The sequence below is a fragment of the Cryptomeria japonica genome, chromosome 1 (assembly GCF_030272615.1).
Source record: "Cryptomeria japonica chromosome 1, Sugi_1.0, whole genome shotgun sequence".
NCBI classification, from domain to species: Eukaryota; Viridiplantae; Streptophyta; class Pinopsida; order Cupressales; family Cupressaceae; genus Cryptomeria; species Cryptomeria japonica.
Window position 1 is genome coordinate 433937395 of NC_081405.1, and position 12992 is coordinate 433950386.

At 34.0% G+C, this 12992-nt stretch overlaps 1 protein-coding gene across 1 annotated transcript in view; it reads right to left on the minus strand.

Moving 5' to 3' along the window:
* Positions 1 to 11013: 11013 nt before the first annotated feature.
* The window catches only part of LOC131064890 (indole-3-glycerol phosphate synthase, chloroplastic), an 87577-nt gene continuing 85598 nt past the window's right edge, over positions 11014 to 12992 (minus strand). Inside the window, exons 9-10 of the mRNA XM_057999222.2 lie at positions 11741 to 11809; positions 11014 to 11487 (exon numbers count right to left, since the gene is read on the minus strand). Coding sequence (XP_057855205.2) covers positions 11377 to 11487; positions 11741 to 11809 — 180 coding nt within the window. The 3' untranslated portion in view covers positions 11014 to 11376. The remainder of the gene's footprint in view (positions 11488 to 11740; positions 11810 to 12992) is intronic.

The following is a 12992-nucleotide window of genomic DNA, read 5'->3' on the forward strand; positions in this document are numbered from 1 at the left end:
CCTTGACATTACTACTACAATTATGACTCATCTTACTCTGATAAGTGAATTTAGATCTAGTCACACTCACATAAGTGTCTCTCATTACCATCACTCTACAATCCCTTGGACATGTCTAAGTACTCAATGACATCTAATAATATCCACAACATTCATCTATAATGGGCACAAGCTTAGACTAAGAGGGAGGGGAGGGGGCGAGGGGCTAAATTAGTATACGACAAAAATTTGCTTTTTCAAAACTTAACCACCATAACAGTATCAATCACACAAGAACATAAGATTTACGTGAAACCCTTTCGGGATAATATCATGGTAAAATATTGCTTATATACGATTATATTTACAAGCTTTGTAGGCACCAACCCATAGGAGACAACAATCCCCTCTTAAATGATTTGTAGGCATGAACTCATGGGAGTCACCAATCCCCACAATTGAGCACCAACCCAGCAAGAGACACCAATCTCTTCTAATTCAAGATACACCAATGTCTAACAACAAAGTTTGTCTTCTTGAGAATAAATCTCCTTTAAAAACTACTATAAATCTACTATAATTTTTTTCATAAATTTGCTCTAACTTTGCCCATAAATTTTCTCATAAAGATCCTTTAGATTCGCTCATAGGCTTCTTTTGAATCTACTCATAAATTACTTTTGGATCTACTATAACTTTTTCTTAAAATCTATTATGTGTTTAAATGATATATCTCTTTCATTCTTCCACAATCCTCTTCTCCTCATCTCACAAACTTTATTTACAAATGCCTAGAGGAGGTGACTTCTTGAAAGGCATCTCATTTGCAAAGGTAGCAAATCTTATTTTTATGAGTGTCTCTTCAATACTAAACATGGGCACTAGACATGGGTTAGCCCACTTTGTAAATATTAATTTTAATTTTAACTTACTCCAAACTTGGGCACCAACATATGGGTCAGCCAGAAGATCAAGCTTCAAATTAAAATGTAAACAAATGTATTTATTCTCCAATGTAGGTGCCACCAATTAGGTCGGTCAACAATTAAATAATAATTTTTCTTCATAAAAACCCAATTCTACCATACATATGAAGTCAGCCAACAAATATGAAATAGAGATATATAATAAATGCTTCTCGTAAAGTTGGCTAGGAATGACAATTAAAGGATGTCGACTTAGTGGTCAAAGCCTTTGGCCTTAACAATTTATGTTTTTTTTCCTTTGACATCAATGGCAAATTTCCAACAATCTACATCTCCTAACAACTCATTTAATCCCTTGTAGCCAATCATCCCTAATAAGAATAATAATAACTTCCATGAGTAGTATTTACTTGTATATGATTCACTAGTACTAACAAATTGTTATGCTTAGACTTCTTACTTACAAATTTCTCATATAGCTTACTCATCTTCACAACTAATTAGAGCGCTTCACACATCTTGGTTGCTAATTAGAACCACATATGACCCACTATAACCCCAACTTGTAGATAGCCATATGCACCTTTGTCACAATAGATTGCATCCCTAACTACTACTTTTTCTTATATTGAATTAAGGGAGGTCAATGTAATATCCCTTGCTAATTCTGATCTCTAATTGCTGACTTGGACCTCAAGGAATATTGTCAAATAGTTGTCATGAAACCTCTATCTTGTTCTCTTTTGTTTTCAGATTGTTTTTGCTTACTTGGAATGGTTTCAAATGAAGTTTAAATGCTTGCAATTGATTAGTAAAAATTCTAGGCCAAGAGCTAAAATGCAATTGCAATCTTTTTGTCTTTTGGATGCACGCATGACTTTTACATGTAAAATGTGCACCTACAACCAATGGACATTTTATCAAACACTTCTCATGCATCTTAAAATAACTAAAATGCAACCTTGTACTACTTTCATTTTATGCTAAACCAAATACAAGTTGGAATGCATAATGCATATGATGATTTCAACTATCCAATATGCAATGCCAAGACTCTTGGCTCACAATCTAAATGCCCTCACAAGTCTAATAAAATGTGCATCTACAACAACAACTCGCAGATCGATATGACAATACAAATAAATAATAAGGAACCTGATGTACAAATCGATATGCTCTTAACAACGCTGCAACCCTTGATGCTGATGAAACTTCACAATATTTGATAAAAATGTGCCCTTTATGTATGTCGCCCTTGTTGTAGAATATCAGTCCTCAAACTTAATTAATTGCAGCCTTGTGACATCTCCAATTTATTTCAAAAATGACCTCCAATATTCACAAATTTGACTGTTGGTTACAACCAACTCAAAAACAACCCCTAGAAGTTCTTTCACCACCTCAGGTAGTTGTCACAATGAAGATACTACGTTCTCCAATGCCTTGATTTGTAGAAATGCAAAAACCCTTGGGTTTGCCTTTTCCAAATGCCAAGAAATCATAAATGTCAAGTTATCAAATGCTCATAGAATGAATGACTCCGATTCCCAAGGCTAAAAATATATAACTTCATGAAGAAGTCGATTTCCCTCCAAAAAGCTCATTTAATAATAATTGAATGTTATTACATTTGCAACATTTAATATTTCACCTTTTACACCTTGGGATAGATGCCAATTAAATTAATTGAATATTTGGCCCCTCTTTAATGATGACATGACCCTCAATATTAAGTTAAGTTAAAACTTAATATTATATACCTTTTAATTAATTATATTTATTTGAGCGAAATAAACATTAATAACTCCATAAATACTTAATATCTCCGAATGTCGTCTGAACTAGGTGCTGAGCTGAGGAATCTACACATGACCACACACCTTACTAAAAATAGTAAGGGTCCCCTCTATGTAACTCTGACTTACTATAAATAGTAAGTAATGCATACATAGTCCTGTAGACCTCAAACGAAAGCCAAAACTGCTAATCATTGAACACTGGAGATGATACAAACCTCAAAAGACCCTCTAACCATCCTCATTAGCCTACGAGGGTCAGAATAATAGACTAATCATCCAAAATCCATGATCTGCTAAATTGGGGACATTACAGTCAAACTTTCCTTCCTAATAATTAGGGGCTATTAGGACTCAAACTTAGGTGTTTTAATGAGCAACACCTCATCTCAACTATTTCACATATCATAACAAATCCTAACCACTCTTATTAGGAACCCTTGTATGCCATTTTTTATTTACTTACTATTTATTTATAATTGTATCCACTATTTTTTTCTATTATAAACACCTTAAAGACCACCCTTAAATATCTACAAATTCTTCTAAATCATACCCTTGACTACCCGTAAGTATACAAATAAATAAGATCATTAGTATATGTTAATACTAGTACAAGATGCATAATAGCTAACTGCATTCAATTGACACATTTGAAACCCAATCTTATAATACTCTTGAAAAAAGTCATGTCTAGTACACATTATGTAGATTCTTGTATTTTCTAATTATATAATAAATAGAAGTCAATATTCTTTTTTAATTAATTTTGTGAAAATAAGTGATAAATAACTTGTCAACCAAGGCATGCCAACATTGAATCTTAGTTGTTGTTCTCTACAAACTTTGTTTTCCAAAATTGAATGATCTCAAAATATGAAACTAAACTATTAAAGTAATATTTTTTTAGTAAAAAAAAAAGCATAACAATTATAAGAGATTAATACAATATTTTTTCCAATAATTTGTTTTACACTTATTTATAGAAAAGTTGTTTGGTGATCTTACCCTAATAAAAACCTTAATTCTAATAGAGTTAAAAGATTAGGATATTTCAGTTACAAAATCACTTACCAATTCCCTCAAATAACTATGCTTTCACATGCTTAGAAACTTACTATATTTTCCCACATATGAAAACATCTGCCATTACTACCCACTTTTTGCATTTTAAAAGTTCATTAATTCAATGTTAGCTGAAATTTTTAATTGAAAGCATATGACAAGTTATAAAAAAAAGGTGTAAAAGCCAAAAATATTTGGAAAAGGACAAAATTGAGATGCTTCAAAAGGAATCAAACAATCACTCTTGAAGAAACAAACATGATCATTAGAAGGTTCTAACTCCACATTCTATGTTATATATTTGATAGACATATTTTATCTACAAAGTTTAAGCTTACAAATGTACTGTCTACTGCAGTTATTCTGCATGCCCCATTAACATGCAATTAAATGAGATAAGATGAATAATGAGACATTTCAGCTGCTAAAGTGTTTTTATAAATTGATTCAATGGTTTTCATATTTATTTTTCGATTCAGACATCTTAAGCACATTTCAACAAATATATTTCTTTGACCTCTAAAATTCAAGTGCTTTAACACCAATTAAACAAATATATAAAGCAAACAACTAATAATGAAACTATAAGAATTGAAAAATATATTCTATCACTAGATTAAAAAATTCATAATGTTGTGGTCACACTAGGAAAAGCATTACCATGTCATAGAGCTTTCTTAAAATGATTTTTGGGGTACCAATTATACTTGCTTTATATTTTCAATGAATTTATGAATGCAAATATTTTAAAATGTTTGACATTTGAAACCATACAATGTGATTCACCATCAAGATGAATAAATTATAGGGCAAATAAGTTAGCTCCTTATCATCCACTCATACTAATGACGAACAACACCATGTAACTGAAAACATCAATTGTTTTGAAATCTTTATTTGCTATTTATACATAAATCTACTTAAGCATTATGGATTGCATAATCTTAAAATCTAATATATTGTATACCTTTTGGCTTGTCATTCCAATTTTCAGCTCCTCCTTTAAGTCTATTCTACTGAGATTTGAAAACAATTCCTTGATGGTAATTTCTTTCTTTCAACAAGGTTCCTGTGGATACATATAGGTGGTGTTTGGCATAAGCAAAATCCACTAAGACCCACCAATATTCATTCAATTTCTTTCCACGTCATTTGATTGACATGCATTTGAGTCTATTGCTTTGTATGCTTACACAAATCATAAGAAACTATTTTGGACAATAAAATTATGTATCATATTACAATAATTAGATTTATTAGTCATCATAATTAGTTGATTATTTAGTGTCTCATACATTATAATAGAGATTGTGAACATTAGTATGTACTTTGTTGAAACTTAGTAGCTTCGGTAAGATAAATGATTGAATGAGAGCCTTCATTTATCTCTCATTCAATCATCTACCTTATCGATATAACTACAACTTGAGTATAGACCTCATGATTAAATAAATGAACATGTTATAACCATCTCAGATGCATAACCGATAATATTAATCATGTTATGATTAGACCGGAATTATAACTATCGTAGCTATCATATGATAGCATTGATTAAATGCTATCATATGATAACTATAATAGTTATCATTCTAAAATACATATTAATACCGAATCATTTATTCGTTGATTATGTTTAAACTTATCCAAATCACTTATCGGGTAAACTATACATTGCCCCGATTATTAATAACTATCGGCATATATTAATAGCATGACTGATTGTGATCGGTATAACACACGTTAAAGAGGAAAGACGTGACCAATGATTAAACAACACAACACATAAGTAATGTGTTTATATTAACCGAAGGGGTGTCTATGCAACGATCAAGACATGTCTTGCTCTCGGGCATGTCTAAAAGACATGACCGATCAAGGCATGCTTTGATCGGTGAATCATAGGCTATAAGTACATGCAAATGAAGTACTGGAAAAACATCGAAATTATTAATGTTATCTTCAACAACTTGTGACATAAGACAGAGAAAATATCAATAAGAAGAATAATAATATACATAACTTTGGACTTGAACATAAATTTGAATATCATTTACATGGTATCAGAGGCACGTTGATCGAACTTGAGGCATTCAAATTTGAGAAGTTCAACCGAAGATATAAACATCATATTTCCCATGGCTAACGTTATCAGATTTGAGGACAAACTTGAAGGAGGCGACAATTTCTCAACATGGAAGTTCAGAATTAAAATGATTCTAAAAGAAAACAAGGTTGAATCATTTATTAAAGTTGAATCTGAAGAACCAGAGGATGAACCTAACAAATCAACATGGGTCGAGGGAAATGAAAAAGTTATGAAGATCATAGTCGATGGAGTAAGAAATCACATCATGCCAATAATAACAAAACATGAAACTACCTATCAGATGTTCAAATCACTCGAAAGTGCGTTTGAAATAAATAATGCAAGTAGAACCCTGGCTCTAAAAAGAGAAATAAACCATATAAGTATGAACAAAGGGGAGTCAATCAATGCATACTTTATGTGGATATCAGCCCTAAGGGATGAACTGACAACGCTTGGATATGAGATCCAGAGCAAAGAGCTAACGCTCATTGCTCTAGATGGGTTGCCTAGTACATGGGAGACATTCGTCCAAGGCATCAATGCAAGAGATAAATATCCAAAATTTGATAGGCTAAGAGAAGATTGTCTTCAAGAAGAGTCAAGGCTAAATAAGGAGGGGATCAAACAAAAGAATATAGATGAAGATCTCCATGTTTTAAATACCAACTCCAATAAGAAAAACAAGAAGAAACACTTCAAGAAGAGAAAGAACCGACATGACAAAAGATCATCTAAAAGAGACAACTCTCACATTCAATGCTTTAGGTGTGATCAATATGGACACTATGCAGCAAGATGTCCAGATAGAATCAAACAACAAGCTACATTTGCAAAAGTTAAAAGAGAAGAATATGACTCTGAGAAGCATGTATTCTACTCTGCTCTCTCCAGTCAAGTGTCCAATAAATCTAACACCTGGATCATTGACAGTGGGTCTTCAAGACACATCACTGGGTATAGAGAATTACTGGATTCCATGGTAGAAGAAACTGATGAGGAAGTAACCATTGGTGATGACTCTGCACATCCAGTGAAAGGCGTCGGTACCTGCACCATTAAGCTGAAGACAAGCATGTCTCTTCAACTCACTGGAGTCCTATACGTTCCTGGCATCAAGACGAACTTAATCTCCATATCCGCACTTGAAGATGATGGGTACAGAATAACGTTCATGAATGGTAAAGTTCTAGTATGGCCACATAATTCTTCCATCAAGAAGGCTACAACCCTAGGACATAGAAAAGGCTATTTATACGAGGTATGTACTGAATCTAACCTAGCCCTACTTCATGATATTACAGATTCAAATGAAATTTGGCATAGAAGATTAGGTCATTTAAACTTTCGTGCTTTATGTTCAATGGAAAAATTAGTAATTGGTTTGCCTAAGTTAAAACAATACCATTCCGGTACAGATAAGGGGTGTGCCATAAGCAAAAATACTAAGAGTTCCTTTCAAAACAGTTCTAGGAAAACAAGCAATGTTTTAGAGCTAGTTCACTCTGACCTATGTGGGCCAATGTTTGTACCATCATTAGGGGGGTTCCTTTACTATGTAATATTCATTGATGACTTCTCCAAGAACACTTGGATCTATTTTCTTAAACGTAAGGAATCGGAAGAGATTCTCAAGAGATTTAAGGAATTCAAATCCCTCTCTGAAAACACTTCCAAAAGAAAAATAAAAACCTTAAGGACTAATAATGGGAGGGAATACCCCTCAGACATCTTTAGAGAATTTTGTAAAGTTGTTGGGATTAAGAGGGAGTTCACTATCCCCTACAACCCCCAACAAAATGGGGTTGCTGAGAGAAAGAATAGAACCATTGTAGAGGCAGCCAAAGCCATGTTTTTTGACCAAAACTTAGAAACACATCTTTGGGCAGATGCCTCCAACACTATTGTATACATCAAAATAGATGCCCTCACTCCCACATTGAAGATAAAACCCCTGAAGAAGTTTTCACAGGTATAAAACCTGACATCACTCACTTTAGGATATTCAGGTGCCCTATTTATATTCATATACCTAAAGAGAAAAGAACAAAACTAGAACTTTCTAGAAGAAAAGGAATCTTTGTTGGGTATAGTGAAACTTCTAAAGCCTATAGGATATTTGTACCTGGACATAGTAATATTGAACTCAGTAGAGATGTAATATTTGAAGAAGACATAGCCTTCAAAAGGGCTAGATACTCTATTGAGTCAGAGACTTATGTTCCATCTTCAGACCTAGAAAATGATCATGTTCCTGAGGTTCAGAGGGAGTATTAAGAAGAGAATGAGAATGAAGTTCAGATTCCACACCAGGAAAACCCTAAGAAAAGACCACTTTGGGTTCACAAAACAATGGAAGATGCAAGGAATTTTGTAGCTCCTTCAGGGACCTTTAGAGAAAGTAAGAGGCCCCAAAGATTCACTAGCTATGTAGCCTTAATGAATGATCTCTCCAAAACAGAACCTTCTAATGTATCAGAAGCACTTAAACACCAAGTATGGAAAGATGCCATGTCAGAGGAATATCAATCCATCTTAAACAATGATGTTTGGGAAATTGTTCCTAGACCAAAAGGAAAATTTGTTGTTTCATCCAAGTGGCTATTCAAAATCAAACATGTTGCAGATGGTAGCATAGAGAAATGTAAAGCCAGATTTGTTGCCAGAGGGTTCTCACAAAAGGAGGGAATAGACTATGATGAAACTTTCGCTCCAATTGCTAGATACACCTTAGTCAGAGCAATACTAGCTATTGCAACAACCAAAGGATGGAAAGTCCATCAGATGGATGTAAAGACTACTTTCCTGAATGGGAAAATTGAGGAGGAAGTCTACTTAGAGCAGCCAGAAGGGTTTGAGATCCACAATGCATAATCAAATGTGTGCAGATTAAAGAAAGCCCTATATGGACTAAAACAAGCCCCCCGGGCCTGGTATGAAAGAATTGATAGCTACCTCATGGGATTGGGATTCTCAAAGAGTGACGCAGATCCAAATCTATACTTCAAACGAATCAAAAGTGATATGTTGATATTGATCTTGTATGTTGATGATCTTTTAATTACAGGAGGTCATCCTATTGATCAATGTAAGAAAGACCTTGAGATTGATATGAAGGATTTAGGCCTTCTACATTACTTCCTTGGGTTGGAAGTTTGGCAAAACTCTGACAACATTGTGCTTAATCAAGGGAAGTACACCTTAGACATATTGAAGAGATTTGGCATGATGAACTGCAGACCAATGACTTCTCCCATGGAAACTAATCTTCACAAACTGAAGGAGGCAGCAACAGATTCCCCATTGGTAGATCCTACACTCTATAGACAGATGATTGGATCTTTAATGTATCTAGTCAATACTAGCCCTGATATCTGTTATCCAATAAATGCCTTGAGTCAATTCATGTGTGAACCTAAGGAGATTCATCTTATGGCAGTAAAACACATAATGAGATACCTTCAAGGCACTCTCAACTATGGACTCAAGTATGAGAATATTGATTTAAATCTACATGGGTTCACTAATTCAGATTGGGCTGAAAGTGTGACTGATAGGAAAAGCACCTCAGGATGCTGCTTTAGTTTGGGTTCAGCCATGATATCTTGGATTAGCAGAAAACAGTCTTCAGTAGCTCAAAGCTCTACAAAGGCTGAATATATTGCAGCTTCCATGGCTACACAAGAAGCTATATGGCTACGGAAGTTACTTGTGGGATTATTCAGAGGACCAATGAAGCCTACTATAATTCATTGTGACAATCAGAGTTGTATAAAACTCTCCGTAAATCCCGTGTTTCATGATAGATCCAAACACATTGAGATCCCTTATCACTATGTGAGAGATATGGTGGATAGAAATGTGATTCAATTACAATATATCAGTACAAGAGACCGGACAGCAGACATACTGACCAAACCTCTAGCCAGAGTAAAAGTTGAACACTTCAGAAAAAGTTTTGGTATGATTGAGTTATAATCAGTTTTTTGTAATCTGTACTAATATATGAGATGTTTAATGTGTAAACTTCTTTTGTCGTGATATGACTTTATGGGCTCCACCCTCTATGTACAAATCTAAAAGGTGACGATCTTTTAGACTATGAACACTTGTATTAAACATTATGAGGTGACGATCTTGTAATGTTGATATCATGCTTACTTGATATCACTCTGATTCATGGATGTGCCATGATGTGTTATGGTAGACATTATGGGACGTAATGTCAATGCACATGCCATAACTTGGATATAAGGGAATTCAACATTCCTAAGTTTTTTTTATATCCAAGGTATCACGTGTTATGTGATACTGATATCGCGTGTTATGTGATATCTATATCGCGAGATGATGTGATATATTCTTATGTCACTCATTATGTGATGTTTCATGTTACGAGCATATGTAATATGATCCCTTGTATTATGTAGTATAATACATTTTATTATGAGAAATATGATGCTTATTTCATGGGTCTATAATTATCTTCCCTAGCTAAAAGGGAGTGTTGAAACTTAGTAGCTTCGGTAAGATAAATGATTGAATGAGAGACTTCATTTATCTCTCATTCAATCATCTACCTTATCGATATAACTACAACTTGAGTATAGACCTCATGATTAAATAAATGAACATGTTATAACCATCTCAGATGCATAACCGATAATATTAATCATGTTGTGATCAGACCGGAATTATAACTATCATAGCTATCATATGATAGCATTGATTAAATGCTATCATATGATAACTATAATAGTTATCATTCTAAAACACATTAATACCGAATCATTTATTCGTTGATTATGTTTAAACTTATCCAGATCACTTATAGGGTAAACTATACATTGCCCCGATTATTAATAATTATCGGCATATGTTAATAGCGTGACCGATTGTGATCGGTACAACACACGTTAAAGAGGAAAGACGTGACCAATGATTAAACAGCACAACACATAAGTAATGTGTTTATATTAACCGAAGGGCTGTCTATGCACCGATCAAGACATGTCTTGATCGGTGAATCATAGGCTATAAGTACATGCAAATGAAGTACTGGAGAAACATCGAAATTATTAATGTTATCTTCAGCAACCTGTGACATAAGACATAGAAAATATCAGTAAGAAGAATAATAATATACATAACTTCAGACTTGAACATAAATTTGAATATCATTTACATAATTGGCATACGGATTGTCACAAACTGATTCTTGGAATCAACAAAGTCATTATTACATGTGTGAGGTTAATAACAAAATACATGTCATTATTCTCTATTTTTTGTTGTTTATACTTTATTTTGCATCAGTCTCTGTATCAGCCTTTTTTTGGGTTAAGATATCTGAAATACACATCAAAGACAGCCCACAGGAGTACAAATCTTTTGCTTCATCATATTTAAATGATTTAGTTACCTTACTATTGTAAGGCACTATTATACAAGATATGTGAGGCTAACTAAACAACAAATTCTGTATAGCACTGATTTGAGGCATCCCATAACCCCGAGCGCTTCAAGCTACGATTGCTTCCGTTTTGGATTCAATTGAGATATCTTTTCCAAAAAGTTCTGCAATGGCAGCAGCTGGATTGTTTTGCTTGACAAGATATTCACCAGCCAAAACCTGCAAATATGCAAATACTTGTATTTAGTTTTAAAATTGACCTTTCTCTTTGAATCTTACAACTATACATAGCATGGCACCCATGAAACATGCACTCGCGCATCCACACACATGCACATATATATTCATTCAGACATAGTCGCCTAATACTTGATACGTATTTCCAACTCAATTTATAAGAAAGAGTAATATAGAATTTCATCTTAAGTGCCTGATGAAGGTCAATTGCATGTCCAATACACCACAAACTTACAGCTCTGGCTCCAGCGCTTTGCACTAATGCAATGTCACTATTAGTGGACGGGCTAGATTCTGCAACCACCTGAACAAGAAGGTAGGCACTAATTTAGTTTAGAGCATGCTGAATAATAACTATATAGTAGTTCTACTGCCAGACTACTTAATGATAAATTGAAACTATAATAAACAGGACAATTGGATTCCAACTGAACAGAATAAAAAAATCATTCTAATATTTTGGGGCTATGATATTTAAGTGATCTTATTTTGATGAATTATTTCGAACACGAAATTTTAAGGCAAAAGAAAACGTCTTTAAAAAAAGGCATTAAAAATAAGAATAACCTCGACATCTAATTACTGTACATTGATCAAATTGCATCATGTCCAGTTAGAATCTTAGATTTTACAATTAGTAAAAATTCAAACAAAACCTAGTGCCATAGTGATAGCCACAATACTATTGAAGACTAAGATGATAGGCTGACCAATTCTATTCCATTAACAAGAGAGCAAATAAATGCAAAAAAAGATGCATAAACTCAAGATGCCTATACTATGTAATAAATGCAGGCGAGTACATCTTTGATATGTGACAGGGAGGAGGTGATAAAAACAACCAATAAGAAGTGTAAGTCAAGAATATCGAAACAAAAGAAGGGGTGACTCCCATTGAAGATGCTGACAACTCAACCCCCATGACTTACTTCAAAACAAACCTAAGCAAACTAAACCTAGGTGCAGAAAAATGTATAACAACCTAATAAATTAAAAAACTTACACCGACACTCACCTCCTCTCCCTTAAGTGCAGCTTAGATGGATGAAAAATGGGTCCTAGCAAATGTATAGACATAATTGGTACCCATGTACATATGATTCCCCCATAGAGAAGACGTGTCCACACGCCCCCTCCCATAGAATAGAGATGCAAGAGAAGACCATGCAACCCCACCAAAATAAAAGAGAATCTAGGCACAAATGATCTCATAATGAGTGTTTAAGTAGGTCCCTTTGCATCAAACAATGCATCTTCCTTTTCAGAAAAAAAGGAAACCCCATGCTGCAAGAACACTGAATTCTCACTCGAAAGGTGGAACAAAGAGAGAGAAAAAAGGAAAGGGATCTCCAAAAAATGCTCACATATCTCCATGTCAATGTTAAGATGTGTCAAAATATTTCAAGAGTCTCAGCCTAACAGCAGAAGATGACATCAAGAAAGCAGAAAAGGTAAGAGATTACAAGAGTTTATGTGTACCCTCATTA